At 34.9% G+C, this 19,527-nt stretch overlaps 4 protein-coding genes across 11 annotated transcripts; 1 reads left to right on the forward strand and 3 right to left on the reverse strand.

Annotated features, from left to right (window-relative positions):
• Nucleotides 1-1,366: 1,366 nt before the first annotated feature.
• Nucleotides 1,367-2,506, reverse strand: TIP4;1 (tonoplast intrinsic protein 4;1). The gene is made up of 3 exons (XM_047324285.2): nucleotides 2,300-2,506; nucleotides 1,973-2,211; nucleotides 1,367-1,896 (listed from the first exon to the last, which is right to left on the reverse strand). Exons 1-3 carry the CDS (start codon nucleotides 2,424-2,426, stop codon nucleotides 1,522-1,524), a joined length of 741 nt encoding a protein of 246 aa, XP_047180241.1. The 5' UTR covers nucleotides 2,427-2,506; the 3' UTR covers nucleotides 1,367-1,521.
• Nucleotides 2,507-3,923: 1,417 nt separating this feature from the next.
• On the forward strand, nucleotides 3,924-7,415 carry LOC124846915 (lactoylglutathione lyase GLX1-like). Its single transcript, XM_047324284.2, has 9 exons — nucleotides 3,924-4,113; nucleotides 4,226-4,403; nucleotides 4,493-4,617; nucleotides 4,727-4,791; nucleotides 5,207-5,419; nucleotides 5,511-5,558; nucleotides 5,994-6,101; nucleotides 6,212-6,352; nucleotides 7,093-7,415. The coding sequence occupies exons 1-9, from the start codon at nucleotides 4,002-4,004 to the stop codon at nucleotides 7,132-7,134; spliced, it is 1,032 nt and encodes a 343-aa protein (XP_047180240.1). The 5' UTR covers nucleotides 3,924-4,001; the 3' UTR covers nucleotides 7,135-7,415.
• Nucleotides 7,125-11,022, reverse strand: LOC124846914 (phosphoinositide binding protein). 5 transcript variants are annotated; one of them, XM_047324283.2, is made up of 9 exons: nucleotides 10,841-11,022; nucleotides 10,370-10,644; nucleotides 9,936-9,989; nucleotides 9,509-9,577; nucleotides 9,016-9,388; nucleotides 8,524-8,688; nucleotides 8,362-8,411; nucleotides 7,635-7,692; nucleotides 7,125-7,536 (listed from the first exon to the last, which is right to left on the reverse strand). In XM_047324283.2, exons 1-9 carry the CDS (start codon nucleotides 10,854-10,856, stop codon nucleotides 7,337-7,339), a joined length of 1,260 nt encoding a protein of 419 aa, XP_047180239.1. In that variant the 5' UTR covers nucleotides 10,857-11,022; the 3' UTR covers nucleotides 7,125-7,336. The 5 variants fall into 5 exon arrangements, with proteins under 5 accessions (XP_047180239.1, XP_087963144.1, XP_087963143.1 ...); XM_088107018.1 differs by having other exon boundaries at nucleotides 10,884-10,917; XM_088107017.1 differs by lacking the exon at nucleotides 10,841-11,022 and having other exon boundaries at nucleotides 10,370-10,808.
• Nucleotides 11,023-11,802: 780 nt separating this feature from the next.
• On the reverse strand, nucleotides 11,803-18,730 carry LOC124846920 (uncharacterized). 4 transcript variants are annotated; one of them, XM_088107022.1, is made up of 16 exons: nucleotides 18,589-18,730; nucleotides 18,361-18,463; nucleotides 18,154-18,194; nucleotides 17,708-17,777; nucleotides 17,458-17,606; nucleotides 17,168-17,263; nucleotides 16,976-17,046; nucleotides 16,199-16,260; nucleotides 16,054-16,117; nucleotides 15,835-15,919; nucleotides 15,353-15,479; nucleotides 14,772-14,854; nucleotides 14,036-14,090; nucleotides 12,951-13,078; nucleotides 12,600-12,773; nucleotides 11,803-12,413 (listed from the first exon to the last, which is right to left on the reverse strand). In XM_088107022.1, exons 2-15 carry the CDS (start codon nucleotides 18,434-18,436, stop codon nucleotides 12,600-12,602), a joined length of 1,281 nt encoding a protein of 426 aa, XP_087963148.1. In that variant the 5' UTR covers nucleotides 18,437-18,463; nucleotides 18,589-18,730; the 3' UTR covers nucleotides 11,803-12,413. The 4 variants fall into 4 exon arrangements, with proteins under 4 accessions (XP_087963148.1, XP_087963149.1, XP_047180249.2 ...); XM_088107023.1 differs by having other exon boundaries at nucleotides 18,361-18,469; nucleotides 18,589-18,706; XM_047324293.2 differs by having other exon boundaries at nucleotides 11,803-12,409; nucleotides 18,361-18,659.
• Between the last annotated feature and the right edge of the window lie 797 nt (nucleotides 18,731-19,527).

Here is a 19,527-nt window from a genome sequence, read left to right on the forward strand (position 1 = left end):
CGGGTTGAACCCGTGGTGAGTCGGGTTGGCTCACCAATCCACCTATTTTTTTTATTGAAATCAAATTAATTAAATTAATTATTCAAAACACACAACCTTTACTTCACAGTAGAGCTTTTCGTGCTGCGTTGTGCTGTTGTCTATCCAAAAGTTTCCCTTTGCTATATATTTTTGTTAACGGCTATATGTAGTTTCTTGGTCAAACGGTTGTTTATGTCTCATTAAACTAAATTGATAAAATTTTATGCTTGATAGCTTATAATATATAACAATAGAGTTCTTTTGTTTCATTTTCTTTTATATCAACTGGTCCAATTATTATTGTTTCAATTTGATCCATCAAAGTAACATGTTATAAGAATCTCAAAAGAAGAGGGTGAAAAAAAGTTAAGTGAGCCAATGAGCCAACCCATTTAACCCACCAACCTGTGGTGGGTCGGGTCAGGTTCAAATTTTTTCGACTCACTAATAAATGAGTCGGGTTGGGTTGGCTCACTAAGTGGTCAACCCGTGGTGGGTCGGGTTAGGTCAGGTCGGGTTACCCGTTTTGACAGCTCTAGTTGGAGGAGGAGAGGGAGAAAGGGATTTTGTGATGAAAGATGGCACTTTTCGGAGATCCACATAGGCTTGTGAGCGTTGTGTGGGTGAAACCCGGAGGTTCTATCATCTTTCAGGTGAATAGAACGAGAGAATGAAAATAAGGTAGGGATTTAGGTAGGAACAAACGGATCTGGAAAAGTGAGAGTTGGAAGAGTTGGGGGGTGTAGCTCCATGAGAGACTGAAAATGAAGGTAGAGATTTAGGTTTCAGAAAAAAAATAATTAAATATGATTAAAGTAAAAAGAAGATACTTTTGTAATTAAAAGTTTTTTGGGAAAGTTTGAGGAGTTGCAAGAAGTATTGGTAGTGGTGGAGAGAGCGACGGCATAACTTTGTTATTAGGCAAAGATTTGTGGTGAGTGTTATTAATATGTAAAAGCGAGATACTAGAAAAAGATAAAAAAAAGTTTATATTTTATGATCTTTGTGACCTAGTGGTATTATCTTTAACTTATATTCAACATATAGGGAAAGCAGAAAACTGAAATATTATCTATATATTTTAATGATAAATAATTTGTAACCACTTTATATTTATAAATAGAAAGACATGTCTAATGCTTATAACGTTTAATGCTTAGACACATGGATAAGACACGTCTAATGCTTAGACACTTAGTTTTTTTTACTTAATACTGTTAATTTTGAATTAGATTATATTTGTTTTTCTCTGGTTTAGAACACTCTTTTTACCAAACAATAAGTTATATAATTTGTTTTAGCAATAGCATAAAAATATGTCTAAAATAAAATTTAAGATCCAGGGTGAACTAAATTGCGATCTTATTTTGGGAGATATATTACTCATAAACCGAGCTAGAAAAAAAAACACAAAGAAAACAAAGATACAAATAAACACAAAAAAAGACTGTTTAATAATCTGAATGAAGAAAGCAAAGTCGAAGCTGACAGTCCTCCTGATTAGGATTCTTCATCACGAGGAAGAGGAACGTGAGATCGATCAATGAAGAAAGTTTCATAGATGAAACCGGCAAGCCCACCACCAACGAGAGGCCCAACCCAGTAAACCCAATGATCGGTCCAGTTGCCAGTAACCAAGGCAGGCCCAAAAGACCGCGCTGGGTTCATAGAAGCGGCGGAGTAAGCTCCACCAGCGAGGATATTGGCCCCCACGACAAACCCAACTAGAGTCGGGCCAAGCCCAGCAAGTGGTCCCTTCTTTGGATCTACCATGGTGGCGTAGACAGTGAACAGCAAAGAAAAGGTCAACACAATCTCCCAAATTACCCCTTGACCGTACCCTATTCCGGCGGCCAGCGTGTGAACCGGAGTTGTCTGAAACAAAGAAACCGTTAACAAAAATAAATAAACAAATAAAAAATATAGATTCGATTAGCTTGAACTTCATTACCTGTCCTCCAGAGAGGAAGTAAAGGAGATAAGAAGCTGCCGCAGATGCGACTAACTGATCAATCCAATAGAGGATGGAACGGAACACGGTGATGTGACCGCCGGCAAGGAGACCAATAGTCACGGCGGGGTTCAGGTGGCCACCGGAGATGTGTGCAGCGGAGATCATGACGGCCACCACCAGTGCATGTGCCACGGCCACAACAAACAACCCTACTAATGCATCCCCACCGAGCTTCTCTGATGCACAGTAAGGAAAAATAGGTATATAAGTATCAAAGATTATTGCTTTGTGTTATACAATAGTAGAGTATACATATATAAATACCAGTGAGCATGGAAGAAGCAACGCCAACAAAGACGAAGAGGAAGGTGGCGATGAATTCAACGACGAGGGCTTGAATGCAATCTGGCTGAGTGACCTCGCTGGTGCTTCCAAGAGCGATTTTCGCCATGATTCCTTTCTTCCACAAACAATCTTCACACTCGGCGTAACCAAAAAAACAATGTTGTCATGTTATTTATATGAAACCAGATAGGCCTGTTACAGCAACCCTGTTGGACAACACCCGTTGACCTGCAACATTATACGCTAGCGAGAATTATGTATTAATAACACCGTATTTTAATCACATTTTCTATTATTCAAGTCCAATCATTGATGTATATATTATGAAAATAATATTGTCAACCAGTTTTTATTTCTAATAAAATGTCAAAATATAATTTTATTATTATTAATAATGAGGCCTAACGTTGTGATTGCACATGATGGCTGGTTAGGCTACTTTAGGGTGTCCTTTGGACATGTGCGACAGGGTTGTCGTTAGCTAAGGTTGCATTTTTTAAATGTGTAGTTTAGTAATAAAAGTAGTATATTATGCCATGATGACAGTAGTGACATGCCTCTACTTTCTCTTCTCTTGTCACTGCATGGCTCACTGTACCCACTTCATCTTTATATTTTCAATGGCCACTTTTTTTCTTTGAAAGCAACTAATCCTTTCTTTAATAACACCAATTAATTAAGGTCAATGGAATTTTATGCAGTTTATTATTTCTGATAGCTCTTTCACCATTTTCTTTAAATACTTTATAATAATAGCTTTATATTCAACTTCTTCTTTAAGAAACTATATCTGGCCAATTAATATATATTCACCATCTACCTATAATTTATTAAATAAAATGTTATTACCTATTCATTAATGAGATATTTTTCATCCAGCTAAGCCAGATCTCAGATGAAGGTCAACAATACCAATACTTTTTTCTTTAATATCAATAATTGCCAAAAAAGGTCTAAATTATTTGTGAGTGGAAACATTTTATATTAATTTAGAAATTTATATCAAATCATACAATTAAAAACTTAAATAAAATGTATTTCGTATTACATAATTTAAAATATGTTTAAAGATAGTGTAACCAAAAATCAATAATATATTTTTATATTTGAAAATATAATTGAATTGTATAATAAAAATTTTAAATATGCACAAGTTTTTTTAACACTCCATTGAAGTAGAGAAAGATATCATTAGCTCCAGAAATAGCTTAGTTTGTAAATTGCAGCGACTATTTCATATTATATAATTTAAAAGTTGTTTTTTAATAAAAAAAAATGAAGTTTCGGATTATGTACTTCAAGATCCAATATTAACTTTTAGATTAACCAATTTGAAAGTTAAAATTGATTTTCAAATTATTATTCTGGATTTTGCAATAGTATATTTTTGTAAGTTTCAGTTGAAAGGTTTCTGCATTGCACAAGTCAGGAAAAACTTTAAACAGAAGGGCAAAGTAGGGACTTCAGTATTTATGAAGTTGGGAAGAAAAACATGAGCTGCAAATAGAAATTCCCTCTGTCACGGTCCATGTATATTAGCCCAATAAAATGGATATAGCAAGAGCCAATAGGAACATAGCATATTAAAACTGTTACAGATAGATAGAAAGATAGACAGAGATAGACGTTGGGTGGAGTGTGACACTGATTTGCTTACAAGAGGAACATTGTTTGATGAGCAATGGCATCATCCTTAATGTTACCAGCTGCTTCAATGCTGAGACCATCTACCACTTCATCGTCTACTTCACGAAGACTTGCTCTCTTTCACCTTGTCACCACTGGTGCTATTGGTACATACATACATATATATACATACATCTACCTTCCTTCTCCATTCTACTCACAAACTCTTTATATCATTAGTTATAACTTGGTTCTCTGCTATATCATTTGGTTATTCAGCTCTCCCACAATGTAAGCTGTTTGGTGCAAAAGGATCAGATTTGTTAAAAGTAGCAGAGGCTATTGCTGCGGAAAATATAGTCCAGCCAGAGAAAATTTTGTTTGATTGGGTTAAGAATGACAACAGAAGATTTCTCCATGTTGTGTACCGTGTTGGGGACTTGGAGAAGACTATAAAGTATGCTATACTTGATGAATTTCGGAAATCATACTTCACTAATACTTTAATTTAAATATGTGGAATTTGATTACATTTCTGGGATGCAGATTCTACACTGAATGCCTTGGCATGAAGCTTTTGAGGAAACGTGATATACCTGAAGATAGATATTCTAATGCTTTTCTTGGATATGGGCCCGAAGATTCTAATTTTACAGTTGAACTTACTTACAGTGAGTTCAGATTCGATTGCCACTCTTTTTCTGTGTGATTATTGTGTATGCTTGAACACATAGAAAATGGCTTCTCATCGTGCTTACTATTTCATGGAGATCACAACAGATTATGGAGTGGATAACTATGACATTGGAAGTGGCTTTGGTCATTTTGGTGTTGCAGTTGAAGATGTAAGCCTTTTGTGAAAGATAATGATGCAATATTGTTTACAACTGTCACTGCATATGCAATACAAAACACAGAATCGGTTTAATTTTCATTTATCCATTCTGGGTTTTGTTTTCCTTGAATGTGGAAAACCAACTTATCTCCAATTGTTATCTTGAATTTTCAAGTTCCTTGTAGTTTATATTTTTTTGGTTGCCATTCTTCCTTTATCTTCGATTAATTTAGTATTTAGTCGAGGAGTGTTGTTAAATGCTTTTGTTATCGCCACGGAATGAAATTCTTATACGAATTTGACAGCTAAGGGGCTGATAATAGTGACTTTTAATCTTCATTTGTTGGTGCTCAGTGTTAATCTATGCTTTATGATTTGTTCTGAGACTATTAAGATTATTATGGTTTTCTACTGAAACTTGGTAGATTTACAAGAGAGTAGATCTAATAAAGGCAAAAGGAGGAAAGGTTACAAGGGAACCAGGGCCTGTTAGAGATGGCAGTTCGGTAATTGCTTTCATTGAAGATCCTGATGGTTATGAGTTTGAACTTTTGGAGAGAAGACCTACATCTGAACCTCTATGCCAAGTGATGCTTCGAGTAGGCGATCTCGATCGTGCCATAGCCTTCTACCAAAAAGTGAGTGGTTTTTACTACTCTAATCGTGAAGGTTGTTCATTCATCACCAGTACTTAACTTTTTTTCTCCTTGTCTTTGTTTCATTTCAAAGGCTGTCGGAATGAAACTTCTCCGCAAGAAGGACAATCCTGAGGACAAGGTAACTTAACTTTTTAGTGTGGCTATTTATCAGATGCGTGGCTATTTGAGTTCCTGATATAAATCTCTTCTATTGATGTTTATAATGTTTTCCTAAGAAATCTTACTGTGTGATGTGCTGGCTATATAGTGTTTTTGTTTACTTTTACTAAAAACACATTTTCCAATGCACGTTCAATTGAAACACAGCTACAATTGTGCATTCCATCTGACAATTAGACTGCCTAAATCATAAACATGAACATAGGTCTGTCCCAGTTGAAAACGGATTACTATTTTGGAAGGGTAGGCATTAATGATTTCCATTCAAACGAAAATCCTGGAAGTTTCAGAAATTTAGTTCATGTTTTGCTATTATATGTTAATTATTATTTTTTTATTGTTGTTATTGTGAAATGCTTGTTTTGATCATTCTCTGCTGTGTTTTCTTTTCCAGTACACAGTAGCCTTTTTGGGCTATGGTCCTGAAGATAAGAACGCTGTTCTAGAACTAACATATAACTATGGCGTCACTGATTACGATAAAGGAAATGGTTACGCTCAGGTAGATTCTGTTCTTTCTGTTCAGAAGAGGAATTTCACGACGTTTGTATGGTTTCCACGAATATTTGCTGTATGCATTGTAAGAATTCAACACATTTTGTGTTTAAACAGATTGCAATAGGCACAAATGATGTCTATAAGACTGCAGAAGCAATCAAATTATGTGGGGGGAAGATTATCCGTGAACCTGGGCCCTTGTCTGGTATCAACACCAAGATTGTAGCTTGTTTGGACCCTGATGGTTGGAAATTGGTATCACCTTTTTATCCGTTTTCTTATGTGTTTTATCACTTTCTTTGAGACTTTAAACTTGTCACTAATAAACTTGGCTTACATCCCACTAATGAAGTCATAGATGTTTAGTTGATAAGTATTGGATTATCTAAGTATGAATCTAAGTTCTACATTGAATAAAAATAAAAAAGTTGAGTACCATATAGAGAAGAAAATCCAAACCTATTGTCTTAAGGTTTTGGGTTAAACTTATGTTAATTCTTTACTTGAGTTAGGTTCAGATCTCATTTGGGTTGTGTCTTTCCAATGAATCCTTCCTCAAAAAAACTTTCAATGAGTTAATGACAAAGAATGAAATGGAACTTAGAAAAAAGTGGTTGAGGAGTGATGATTCCAAGTGAACAATCAAGTTCTGTCACAGATTAGTCATCAACAAATTTACAAAATTAGAGATAGATACTTCTCACCAGAAGAGTTACTGAATTGATGGGTGGAATATGTAATGCGTAAGGAGATGGTATAATTGCGACAGGAATGACTTGCGATAGATTAAAGATTTTTGTTCAGCACTAAACTAGAAAGGTTTGTGCTATAGAATTCATATGGTTTAGAATCCAAACCTGTCTACTAATCGTTCTGTACTCACCTTGAAAGACTTCTTGTGTATAATAAAGGACTGAGGGAATCCTTCCTATCATGTTTAAGTGCACTTCCAAACCGCTGTCTCTATAACTTGGTTTGTTTATTGCTTTATGCAGGTATTTGTTGATAATGTTGATTTTCTGAAGGAATTAGAGTGACAATTACATGGTTCTAGATTCCATACATCTCCACTGAAATCACGCAAGTCTCAATAATTTTGTCAACGAAACCTTAGAGCAGTACTGTCAGCTCTTCACCTTTATAAAGAAGTAACCTCCAATCGCTGTGAGAGGAAAAGGGAAAGAAAAAAAAAAGGCATATATACAGCAATCCCAATGTCTATCCTAATATATTTTTTTTTCATAATGTTACTTTGACACGGCAATTCAACATGTACTGGATACCCTCGAGCCAGAACTGTTTGTCTCCTTTACTTCCACATTCAAATTCTATGGTCCTGTCCGTTGTTTTTATTCCAAAGTATGCCCTCTTTTCATTGGTGTCTTCTCTCTCCCTTCCAGGCCATGCTGGGATATCATTGCAAAGGCCGGTCACTATATCTGCCATTGTAGGACATACCATACCTTAATATTGTTAGCAGAGAGTGGCAACTGGCAAGCATAAAATAAGTAGGAGCTATGTATGAAACACTGCTTACATTTCTTCTTTTTTGTGAATGTTCCTCCCATATGTTTGCTTTTCATTTTGACTACAACCTGTTGTCATTGTGTATTAGTGCAAATAACTATTAAATGGAGATAGTGACACAACCAATAGTTATGATTCTCTTTGATCTGTGAAACGATTTTCGGAGTTAAATAGTTTTACAAAATTTACACTATTGGCACAGTGCCACTTCTGATTTCTCAGAAGGCTCCCACCATTGTGGGAATCTAGGGAGGATCAGATAAAACCAGTCTCATCGCTTGAGCTGAGAGATTATTTGGGCCACCATCTTTACAAAAAATGTTCCATCAAATAGCATTGAGAAACTTGCATTAAACATGCCATGAGAATATTTTTAGACATATCTGAGCTCGTACTTGATATGTAAGTGGGAGTCATTATTAGAAAAATATTGACTGATTGGAGCCTTGAAATTCATGAACATTATAGTTAAAATATGCTTATACATGAAACAATGTATAATCGATTGATATGATGAGATTGTAGGAAGAAAGCCATGCTTAGTTTCTACTTCTATTCATAATTTTTAAGCTGCTACTGCGTTCATTTCTTTGCATTGACAATGTCCAATATTAACTATTGTTTTCCAAAATTAGTAAAATTTTCTGGTCAGCTATGGTCTTGTATCAAACTTAGAAATTATTGGAGCTCATGCCCATGATTTCTTAATGAATATATGAAATCTCTTCTAGCAATACCTGCAAATTTGAATTTATATTGAAAGAAACTTGCTTCCAGTGAAGATCTCCTGTTAATAACAGTTAAAATAGCACGGTTATCGATGTTAAGAATGTAAATTGCTTTGAAAATCTTAAATTCTTCTTTTATTCTTTCCAGTTCTAATGAAGCCATTAACATACCTTTTCTTGTACGTTTGAGAAGTTCTCCTCCTTTAAAAACATAGTCCAGTGCTGTCAAGATGTTTGCTTCTTTGCTTTCGTTACACTTTTCTTCAACTAGAGGAATGGCAGTTGCTCCAGGCCCCTTTTGCAGCCTTGCCTTTAGCGTAGCAGCTCCTCGCAAGGCTGCCAACCACGCATTTAGTTCACTATACTTTGTGTTAATATTTGACAATATATGTGAAATGAATCCATGACTTGCAGGTTTTACACCCACTTTCTTTTACCAATATGTTGCTCATTAAGTATAACTATTGTTCTTTACATTTTAGCTTTAGTTATTTTATGGAAGATGATGACTTGGTGAAAATGTAGATTTACAAGAAGAGTAAAAGTGGTTTGATTTATGCCTCATACATGGATCCTGCTTAAATATCACTACCAAGTGATGCTGTTTAAAAGCATAGCTGAGTTTGGTCCGAAATAGAGAAATAAGCATTAAAATTCTGATACCTGTGGCTGCTCCGGCCGTTAAAGTCATAATATCTCCATTGGTTTTTGCATTAATGGCGGAGTTGACTACTGTTAAGATTTGGTCATGTTCAGCTCCCATATCTTCTGCAATCTCAATGCAGTGAGAGGCTACTAAAGCTGCTGCAGATGCAATTGCAGCAGAAGCCAGGGGAGGAGGGGTCTTTGGGTTGGAATAAGGCATTTCAGGTGATGCTGTTGATGCTGCAACCGCCGCAATAGCAGCAGCAACACCAGCCACAGATACCGCAGCATGCAAATGAGCGTTATGGGTCCTAATTTCCTGCTTTTTCCTCTCCTTTTGATCTTTCAACCACCTACCCATTGTTCTCCCTCTTAGCAAACTCCTGTAAAGCTGGTGAGCAATAGTTCGCACCAATAAATAAATAAATGAAACAAATACTAACTAATATCAGATTGATCTGGTATTTGAGCATAGTTGATGAAGGAAATCATTAAGTTGATTGCAACATACCCCATTTCTGAGTATGTTTTGACTGGAAAGGAATTCTGTACTGAGTGCTTGATGGAGTAAAAGTAAATCCTGTACACGACATATTGCTATGTTAGTAATTTATACACACTAAAAATTCACTCCCAGTGCAAAAACAAGGTTTTGTAGATGTGGCCCGTGATTGTTTGTAACTGAAAGTTCTCAGCTGTTGGCAAGAGAAAATCAAAAACATTTTCACTCGATGATGATTGAATTGTATAAATTTGTACGGATAGATAACTGTGAGTGAAGTGAAGTTCGTTTAGACCTCAATAAAAACAGAGTCATGAAAGCTAGCTGAGGCCACATAACAGGCTTCAAATTCTTAACTGAAACTGAACAATGGGTCAAAATGTTTCTTGTGCATTTATGATCATGTTTTTTATCATATAAAGTTAATATAATGTACCTTCTTTTCGCTACTGTCACTGGGTGAAATTGGAGGATAACAACAGTTAGATAACTGCACAAAATTCTTGCATGAGAAGTTTAGAACCAATATGAAGTTATTAAATTATAAAAGCTACATACAGAAGCAGCGGTATAAGATTCTTCTTAAAATGAAGAATCCTAGGACCAGAAAAAAGAAAGGTCTAGGTTATGAAAAAATTATTTCCTCTGAAACTCCCTTTTTGGAGGCCCTAGAATCTCTCCTTTTTCCTTTTTATTCCACTGCAAGCATGTGTTGCATAGAGATTGAATATCTTTTAAGAGAGGTAACATAGCATTTGCACGATTCCTATTTGCATGCTGCATAACCAACTAAGAAGAAAGTGGCTAAAGGAAGAGTTAATGGTCTAATTTAAATCACTATTTCAAATTAAACACAGCCAATGTTCTTACATCCTTTGAGGCAGTGGAACTCTTGGTATCAAATTGGTGACCTGAAGGGCAAGAAAGTGGCATATCTATACTGGTGGAGATCGCAATGTTGGTGCTGTGCAATGCTTTAGAGAGTTCCATGGCGGAAAGACTCCATGATCTAGCAAGGAACTCCATAGACTCAGTTGGAGTATCAGGTGGGGGACAGGATGATGCAGTCCAATCTGCAGGAGCATTCTCATCTATGTTTTCCAGTTGATGGACTGAGCATTTAGAGTTAGACGCCGTCGGGCTCACTGAAATTGAAAAGAAGTTAGGTGCTTTCATCAGAATGAAACTTGATCGTAAGAATACAAGAAGCTTTAAGTCTTTTTGGTCATTGTTTCAAGTTTCTATATACTCATGATAATTTCTAATGCCTGAATGAGAAAAATCAGTGGTCGTGTTGAAATGAAGTTTCTTCATTTAGAAACCAACTAATGTTACACTCACTTGTAAAACTTAACATTTCGATCACTCGGGATTCAGAACATACGGGTGGTGAAAAATCTCATGGCATGAGTGAGAATTGAAGAAGCAAGGACAAGATGCTGATAGGACAGATGACCAACAGTGAGATATTTAACAAGAAAATATGACGTTGTTTCTGAGTGCTTCTAATTAAGGAAAATGAAAACAATGTAAAAGATTCTTAGTGCTGAACAAAAGGACCCGATTTAAAGGCCACTCATTCTTGTCTCCAACTTAAGCTGTTGCTTTTGATTTCCACCTCTTAGTGGTTCGTGCACAAATAGTTAAGGACCTGTTTTTATGGCAGCAGGGTTCATCATTACTAGGATTCTCCTTTGTCACCACTATCACTTTCTAAATTAGAGTAAGGGGACCCATATGTACGTTTTTTCTTTACTTTGATAACTTGATAAACATCAAATTAGCATTGCAAATTGGATCCAGGGTACAAGTTTAATCGTGTTTACAGGACTGTGCTGTTTTCACTGTTTCCCTTAGCATGGAGACAATGTCATTCTTTTGGGTACGGTTTTCCCCGTAGCTCTTTTGTCTTTGTTAATTAAAGCATACAACACAGGGTGCCTTTTTTCCCCTTAACTACATCTTCTCTTTAATTGTGTTGCTGATTACTACTAAGATATATATAGTAGCTATATTACCACAATTTGTCATTCTGATATATCAATCAATTGGTGATCGTTCGGGGGACCATTCCATAAAAAAGAAGTTTAAACTATTCAGATTGACAATTACTCCTTAAGTAGAAATATTTCTTATAAATTTCTCTATTGAAAAAGCCCTGCACCGACATTTTGCAGGGTTTTATATTTTACTAGTTTGGAATGTTGAATGTTTGTTTTTTTATAATCCTAACTATACCACATGAATGTTCATTAGAAAGTATACTTGGTCGAGTTCAAAGATTGGATAAAACACCCTTTCAGTGAAAAAAGAAATGGACCTGATTAGTTTCAAATAGCCATGAATGGGATTGACTTATGAATAATTCCCTTGTTGGGATTAAGGTACAACGTGGTTATATTCATATGATGACAAAACTAACTGTACAAAGAAATGACAACTACTTCTGTGCAGTGAATGCTTGAAAGAAAATAAAAAGAATAGAAACAATAAAATAATAAAAAAGGTACAATAAGAATGATTGTAGCTTCCCCACACCCATACATGTTCGATTCATCATGATTAGAGAAAAAAATGCAACCCCGCCAAACTCTTACAGTTCAAGGCCTACCAACCATTTACCCTGGGGCCTCGTGTGGGACATCCACCAGCATGCCTCGTTCTTTAAAATCGTCCACACTCCCTTACTTTCTTTCTCTCATTCCAACTCTTCAAAAATGACGGCACCAATCTCACTCAGCAACAATGAATCCTACCATAAATTTAGTATTAGTGTCATATCCAGGAAGCTTGTTATGTCACTGTATCATGCTGGTCATTACAGTCTAATATAATGTTCCGCTGGTGGAGTGAAATGAGTACATGACATTAGCAAATGTGAAAAGAGCTCCAAGTCACACCTTCATAATCCTGTCTAAGAAACAAAGTCCGTGTCTCAGCTAAATATTCTTTAGTTATGACAGAAAATGTCAAAATTACAGCAATCGGTAACTAGATTAATTACATAGAATTTCCAAATAAGTTCATGACATCTATGACATTGCTTGATTAATTATATAGCCGGGTTATAGTTCATATTCTAGATATGTGAGTTTCTTACCTATTTGGCGGAAGAAATTCGGCGTAGTGAAGGAATCCAGCTGCTTGAAACACGAGAATTACTCCCAAATACACGACCAAGGTTTGAGGTTCCTGTGGACTTTTCTGGTTTCGAGACATTTCCTGTAGAGGATTTGGGCAAGGCAGAGGAACTAGGTGGAATATTGTTCACACCCTGCAAAAATTTATCAGTCAAGTGAATTTCTTAAGCCGAACAAAATTCAAAATAAAGATCAGTATAATTGAACTAACAACTCCTAACATGAAAAAAGTAGCAACGCCACCATCTGGAAGAAATTCACAGAGGATAGACAACGAAGCCAGAGGCAGAAATTTCATTGAGGTGACATACATGTTTCTCAGTCCGAATCTTGGCATCCAGATTCCGAGCATTAGATGGCTTAGGCTGCGCACGTGCACTTGGGAGTTCAAGACTAGCCAACATATTTGTTACATTGACATGAGTTGAATCATTGGCTCCTGAAAAGGGAATGTAAAGCATAGGCATGAGGATGTGATCTAAAGAGCATAGACAGTGTGCGGCAAACTTTTTAGGCTATCTTAGTTCAACACCATTACAGTAAGCAAAAGCTCGTTATCATAACTACCGTATCCCAGGTTCAAAACAAGACACTCAACATCCCATAACAACAGCAACAACAATAATAATAGAATCAGTTATATGGGAAATATATATCCACATTGAGTATTGGTCACAATCATAGCATATCAGAAGTTATTAAGTTGTTTTCCGAGACAACTAAGTCCCATGAAAATTGAACTATGTTCTGAAAACCAGACTAAACCAACCTTGAGTAAAGTTATTCGAAGTGGATAATCAGTCAAAACCAGTTTACCATGGGTTGATGAACATGCTTAATATGACTTCATTTTGATCTTTCTTGAAAAATGAAAAACCAAACTAAAGTGTTTATAATTTTCCTTTTCTTTCTAGATGTAGACATTTTATTATTAATGGACATTGTTTAGTAATGCTCAAACTTAGATCAAAGTATTATGATATATTTGATTTGGAATTTTATGTCCATATTGAAAGTTAAGAATCTAAAAATAATGTTTTATTCTTAATTTTTAGAGATATAAAGTTATAATATTATATTTCTTAAATGTTATTTTATCAATTATTTAATTACAACTAATATTTTTCTAATATATATTCCACTGTAATTGAAGTATTAAACCTTGAACTAGTAGTCAATAACCAGTCTAGTTTTGAAGACATTGAAACCAACTCACTTTTGTATAAGCACCGATAATTTATTTTCTTTTAATTTTATTTTAATAAGCGTAAAATGTCACTTTAAATTCCAATTCAATCTGCAGTATAATACAAATCTCAGCATGCAAATCATAAACTTGGTAGAATACTGTTTTTCTAGAATAAAAATATATCTATAATAAAAAATCCTTCATTACCTTTGGGGTTTTCCACAACTGCTGGTTCTAGATTGCTAGGCAATGCAGCTGAAGACTACAAATTGTCAAAACAAACTCCAGTAAGAGAATAATATCAGGAAAGTTTAATGTGAAAACTATTAGAAAAAACATATAAATTAACACAAACAATTAGAGACAATTCATTGGAGGAGGAGCAAGTTGTTTCCTCAGTTAAGGCAGTTAAGTGAAAAAAAGGCTGTCATTAGATGTCCCTATGCTTGAGGATGAAATTTCAAATCGGAAAAAGCATTCCAATTTGGCAAGAAAAACAAAAAACACCTTCATTGAAAGGAAACAACTCAAGCCATGTGAAGATATTCAAGAAAGAGATGTAACAACTATAATGCCGACTTTCATGGAAAAACTAAGCATTTCAACATTAAGTTATTTTTCTTAAGATAAGTGCAGAAAAATGGAGATGCTACTCTTACTAACACCTTTACTTAAGGAGCAAGTCTGTTAGTTGTTGAGAATGATATCTCTTACTTTGTCAGTCTACTTTTGCTCTTTTAATAACTATAAATGTAAACATTGCTGATTGATAAAATAAAATATCAAACTCCTCGCTCTTAGTTCAAAATATTCTAATGCGGCCACAATTCCTAACATCGCAACAGAGAGGGAAGGGGGAGATTAGGGCAGTTTTGATGAAAATTTCCAAACCCAAGAGGAAATACATTATAGCAAGCAATATATAGCCAAAGAAGGTACTAACAGATGATTGATTTTGTTTCTTTGTCTGTTGAGACTGCTGATATTTGAGGATGGTCCAGTCATATATATAGTCGGAATTATATCCTGCTCAGTAAGGTCAGCAAATAAAAAATTGTTAAAAAAAGAAGATACATATGACACACGAAACCAGTAGGAATATGATAAATGAAACTTTGAAAGCCCCAATATTGGTAACCATAACAAACATTAAGAATTAAATGAGCTAATTCATAAAACTTGCACAGCTTGAAAATTTAAGCTTGTGGAAAAAGAATAAAGAGTGGAAACAATAGACCATGCAAGTTAGATAAATGGCTTTGGACTGAAGTAGGACTGTTCTCCAAGAATTAGTTTTATACTCTTAAGAATAACTTTGTGCCAAAATAAAGATAGTCTGACACAAAATGCAGATGACGAGGAAAGAGAAAGAAAGGTTAAACACTTGATGGTGTCATTTACATGTCATACTTCTGCATTTAATATGTAGAGCAATCGACGAATATGAGCATTGTCATCTTCACGAAACAATAGGCTATATTTCAAACTAGCGGATAAAGTATTTGAAATCAAGAATATGATTACCTTCTCGTTTGAACAAATCACTAAACAGGCGCTTCAAGTATCCATAATCTGGGTGTTGATCAAATGTCAAAGATTGGCAATAATGAAAGTATGTAGCAAACTCCACAGGAAATGACTTGCAGAGCACCTAATATCAGGAAATCAGAAACAGAAATAAGTAAACTTGTGAAGGACAGAAAACTTCAATAAGAAAATCTACAGGAGAAGAACCAAAATTTAAGGATTGTCATTGCTTCCTCCTGTTTTTCATAACTCTAATTTCCATTTCATACTCAATTTGCCAACAGAGTCCTTTCCTCTCCCACTCTTGACAAGAAATAGAAAAGGGCAGGGGGGGACTCTCCTTACCTTAACCAAAATCTATTCCACATTTCCACTTGCTAAAGTGAGCCACAGTACGAGGTTCAATGTAAAAGAAAAATAAAAGCTGTATTGGGGCAGGGAGTTCAACTGTTCGATGAAATTGAAAAACGGGGACATACCTCAATAGGAGTTGATAACTTCTTGTCACAGATATTGTCATATTTTTCCTTTTTGGTGGCAGCTTTCAAACCCTGCCAAGGAAGGCTGAAATGAAAGAACCAGATAGTCAAGACATATATTTACCAGAAAAAACAATGCCATTGGTATACCCTACATGCACTATTTTTTTTTTTTTACGTGAGGATGCCAGGAAATTACAATGACTAGGAGAATCATACCTTCCTCTTAAAAAGTACATTAGAACATAGCCAAGAGACTCCAAATCATCACGGCGACTTTGTTCTGACAAAATGAAAAACAGTTTGTGAGCACTTTGTAGGTTTATGAGTTGTAGTTATAGAGATAAAAGTTCATTCTGCTCACCAATTCCCATGTGAGTGTTGCAACTTGCGTAACGAGCAGTTCCTGTTAAGCTTTTATTCTCTCTGGATGAGTTTATCAACATTAAAACAAATATTAGGCAATGATATCTTTGCTAATTAAACTAAAACTGTTAAAGCACAAGCAACACTGAGAATGAATCAATCAGAAGAATTCAGAAAAATAAGTATTTGAGATTCCCACATATCAAAAGTTTGGAAGGCTTCCCATTGCTAAACAACAATATCCGTCCTATTACTTTGGAACAACAAAAAAAATACAATATCTATTTTAGAAAAATACACTGCAAGGATGGAGATAGAGGCAATGGTTCAACAAGTTACAAAATCTTGGTGATTACAAGATTATAAGTATCAAAATTTTGATCGAAGAATATTTCTTACATGGTATTCAATAAAGAACATTTTGTATACTGTTCTTTATTGGTTTCTTGTTAATTTAATTTTAGTTAGGCGTCCAGCCACCGTGACATTTAAACAAAATGGTATCATTCAGTTCCACCTCTAAAATTTTGGTAAAACATTTAAAATGAAGAAACAGGAAAAACTGTACCATTTTAGTTCATACATTATCATAAAAATAGGCTAATACATATATGCTGAAAATCAAAGGGAAAGCTTATTGGCAGAAGGAAAAGCAATCAAATCAATTAACAGTAGAAAACCTGATAAAAGGGGACACTGCTAGACCTGGAAAACATTAATTCATGGCATGAAAAGATAAAAAATATAAAACAAATCTAACAAGAACAAAACATACCTGTAAGGAATGTGCTTATTTGTGTTTGGATCCCTATATCTTTTCGCTAGTCCGAAATCAATAATATAAACCTGTAAATATAACAAATTGCAGAAAACATGTAAGAGAACTTGTAAGCATAAAAGGAACTGTCGAGAGGAAAACAATCCACCAAAGTTAGCCATGAAATAGAATGTATTTTGATGATGTTACCTGATTTGATTTCTTCCCAAGACCCATAAGAAAATTATCTGGTTTGATATCTCTATGCAAAAATCCCTTGGAATGCAGGTACTCTATTCTTGTCAGCTGGAGTCAAGTAAACGAATCTGACTTAATTTTCTATTGAAAACTCCCATGGATGCAAGCATTAGCTAATATGTAAGTTTTAAAGACTAAACTCATACAGTAATTTGCAAGAAACATGGAAATAGAATAGTCAGGAAGGAACAAATGCAGGTTCCTTGAAAACTTAAGCAATGCAGACATGAATGAGTCGTTACCATCTGATCAGCCAACATCAAAACTGTTTTTAATGACAATTTCCTCCCGCAATAGACAAAAAAGTCTTCAAGACTCCGTCCCAGAAGATCAATAACTAAAACATTATTGTCTCCATCAGTACCGCACCACTTCATACATGGAACACCACCTAAACTCCAAAGAGCAAGAGGAATTAAAAACATAGCATTACTCTCTGAAAATGTGCTGAGAGCACTTAAATTATTGAGGTGCTTCTTTCGTATAACTTACTTCCTCCTTGAAGAATGTTATATAACTTTGCCTCATACAATAGTTGTGGATGTTTGGTTCTCTTGTTTTCCTACAACATCAGAACACGGCACCATAAATAACAGTTAGACCAAAGGTATTGATTCTAGAACAAAAAGAAGGGCAAAAACAACTGCAAACATCCTACAAGCAAAAGTTTTAAAAATTTGACCCAAGCTTTCATATCCCAACACTTATCCCCATCCAGCACGCTCATGCTGGAGAAGCACACACGAAAAATAAAAATGAGACTCAAACGATAAAATTAAGAACCTATTTTACATTTATATTCCCAGTTTCAACTAATAATTACATAAACATAAAAATATTGACTTAGCAGGTCCTACTCTTCCCAATATTCAACACAAACAAAATCTGAGTTAGACGATTAAGAGGCTGAAACCCAGAAAAAATAAAAGAAGACTTACCATCTTGATGGCAACAATCTCCGAGGTGTCCATATTTGAGGCTGAAAAAAAAACGGAAGCAACGATCAGCATATGCATAGATACACACATAGAGATATAGATATATAAAACAGCAACAAACGATGCCTCCCATATTATCCCAACATACTCAATCCAGTTCAAAAATAAAAACGAAAAGGAGAAAGAAAGACACGTGGTGGTGGTGACCTATATAAATTTCTCCAAATGAACCGCTTCCGATTTTCCGACCAGTCTTAAACTTGCCGCCGATGACCCTGTCCATGGTTGCTGAAAGGGAGAAGCTGTGTGTCTGCGTCTGAGAGAGTGAGTAAGAGAGAGAAAGAACAGAACAGAGAGATTGACGGAAGAATGAAATTGTGGGGTTAAAATGATCGAATGGTACGGTTTGGTTTTGTTATTAAAGTTGGAGCTGACCTGTCCAATCGAAGGAGCTCAACCTCAGCTCAACAACATTCCTGTGCTGTGCTCTTACCTAACTCCATCACCACAACACAACATAACACAACATAACACAACATAACAATCCTCCTAGTAACAGTTCCAACACGTGTGCAATCTCAAAAACACGCTTTCTTTCTTTCACCTGCCACATTTTCAATATTTATTTCATGTTATCATCCATTTTTTATTTACACCTAAAATATTTTTTACGCGGTTATCTTATTACAGGGATGGTTCCATTTTTAAATTATTTAAAATGCAAACTTGAAATTTGTTACCGATAGATAAATAAATAAATAAACAAATAACCGACGCTCCTTTGTTTCTGGTTTAGAAACATTGATTATTACTTTTTCTTCCACCTTTATCTTCTTTGGATATACTCAAATCTGACTCAGCAGGATCTAATAATTCAAACCCTCAATTAATGCGTTCTTTCCCCAATTCTCTCTTCCTAATTCCTATATCAATCAATAACTAATAATTAATTTTTTATTAGTGACTAGGAACATTAATACCAACAGCATAACGGTCCTCTTGTTATGCTTTTATTAATTGTTATAATTCATAATCATTGAAATTGATAGAAATATATTAATAACAATATTTTTTTCCTATAGATTCTTTTGGATAGGGAATTTTCAAACTGGATAAGGCTGGAATTTATGACAATATATGTAACAGTCAAGTTTTACAAATAATGTTTGAAATTATAAAAAAAATAATAAAGACACAGTCAATGTCAACGCACTCGTCCTTTCTATTATTATAAGTTTAAATTTTATATGTTTTTATTTAAGGAAATTATATTATCAATTGTTGGAAATAGTTCGTCTTTCGAGATTTTACATATTATTTGCCACATAAAATTATTAAGTCTTTTAACAATCTCTGACTTAGAAATTTATTTGA

Source organism: Vigna umbellata, chromosome 2 (assembly GCF_029865625.1).
Source record: "Vigna umbellata cultivar VRB3 chromosome 2, Vumbellata_1.0, whole genome shotgun sequence".
Lineage (NCBI taxonomy): Eukaryota > Viridiplantae > Streptophyta > Magnoliopsida > Fabales > Fabaceae > Vigna > Vigna umbellata.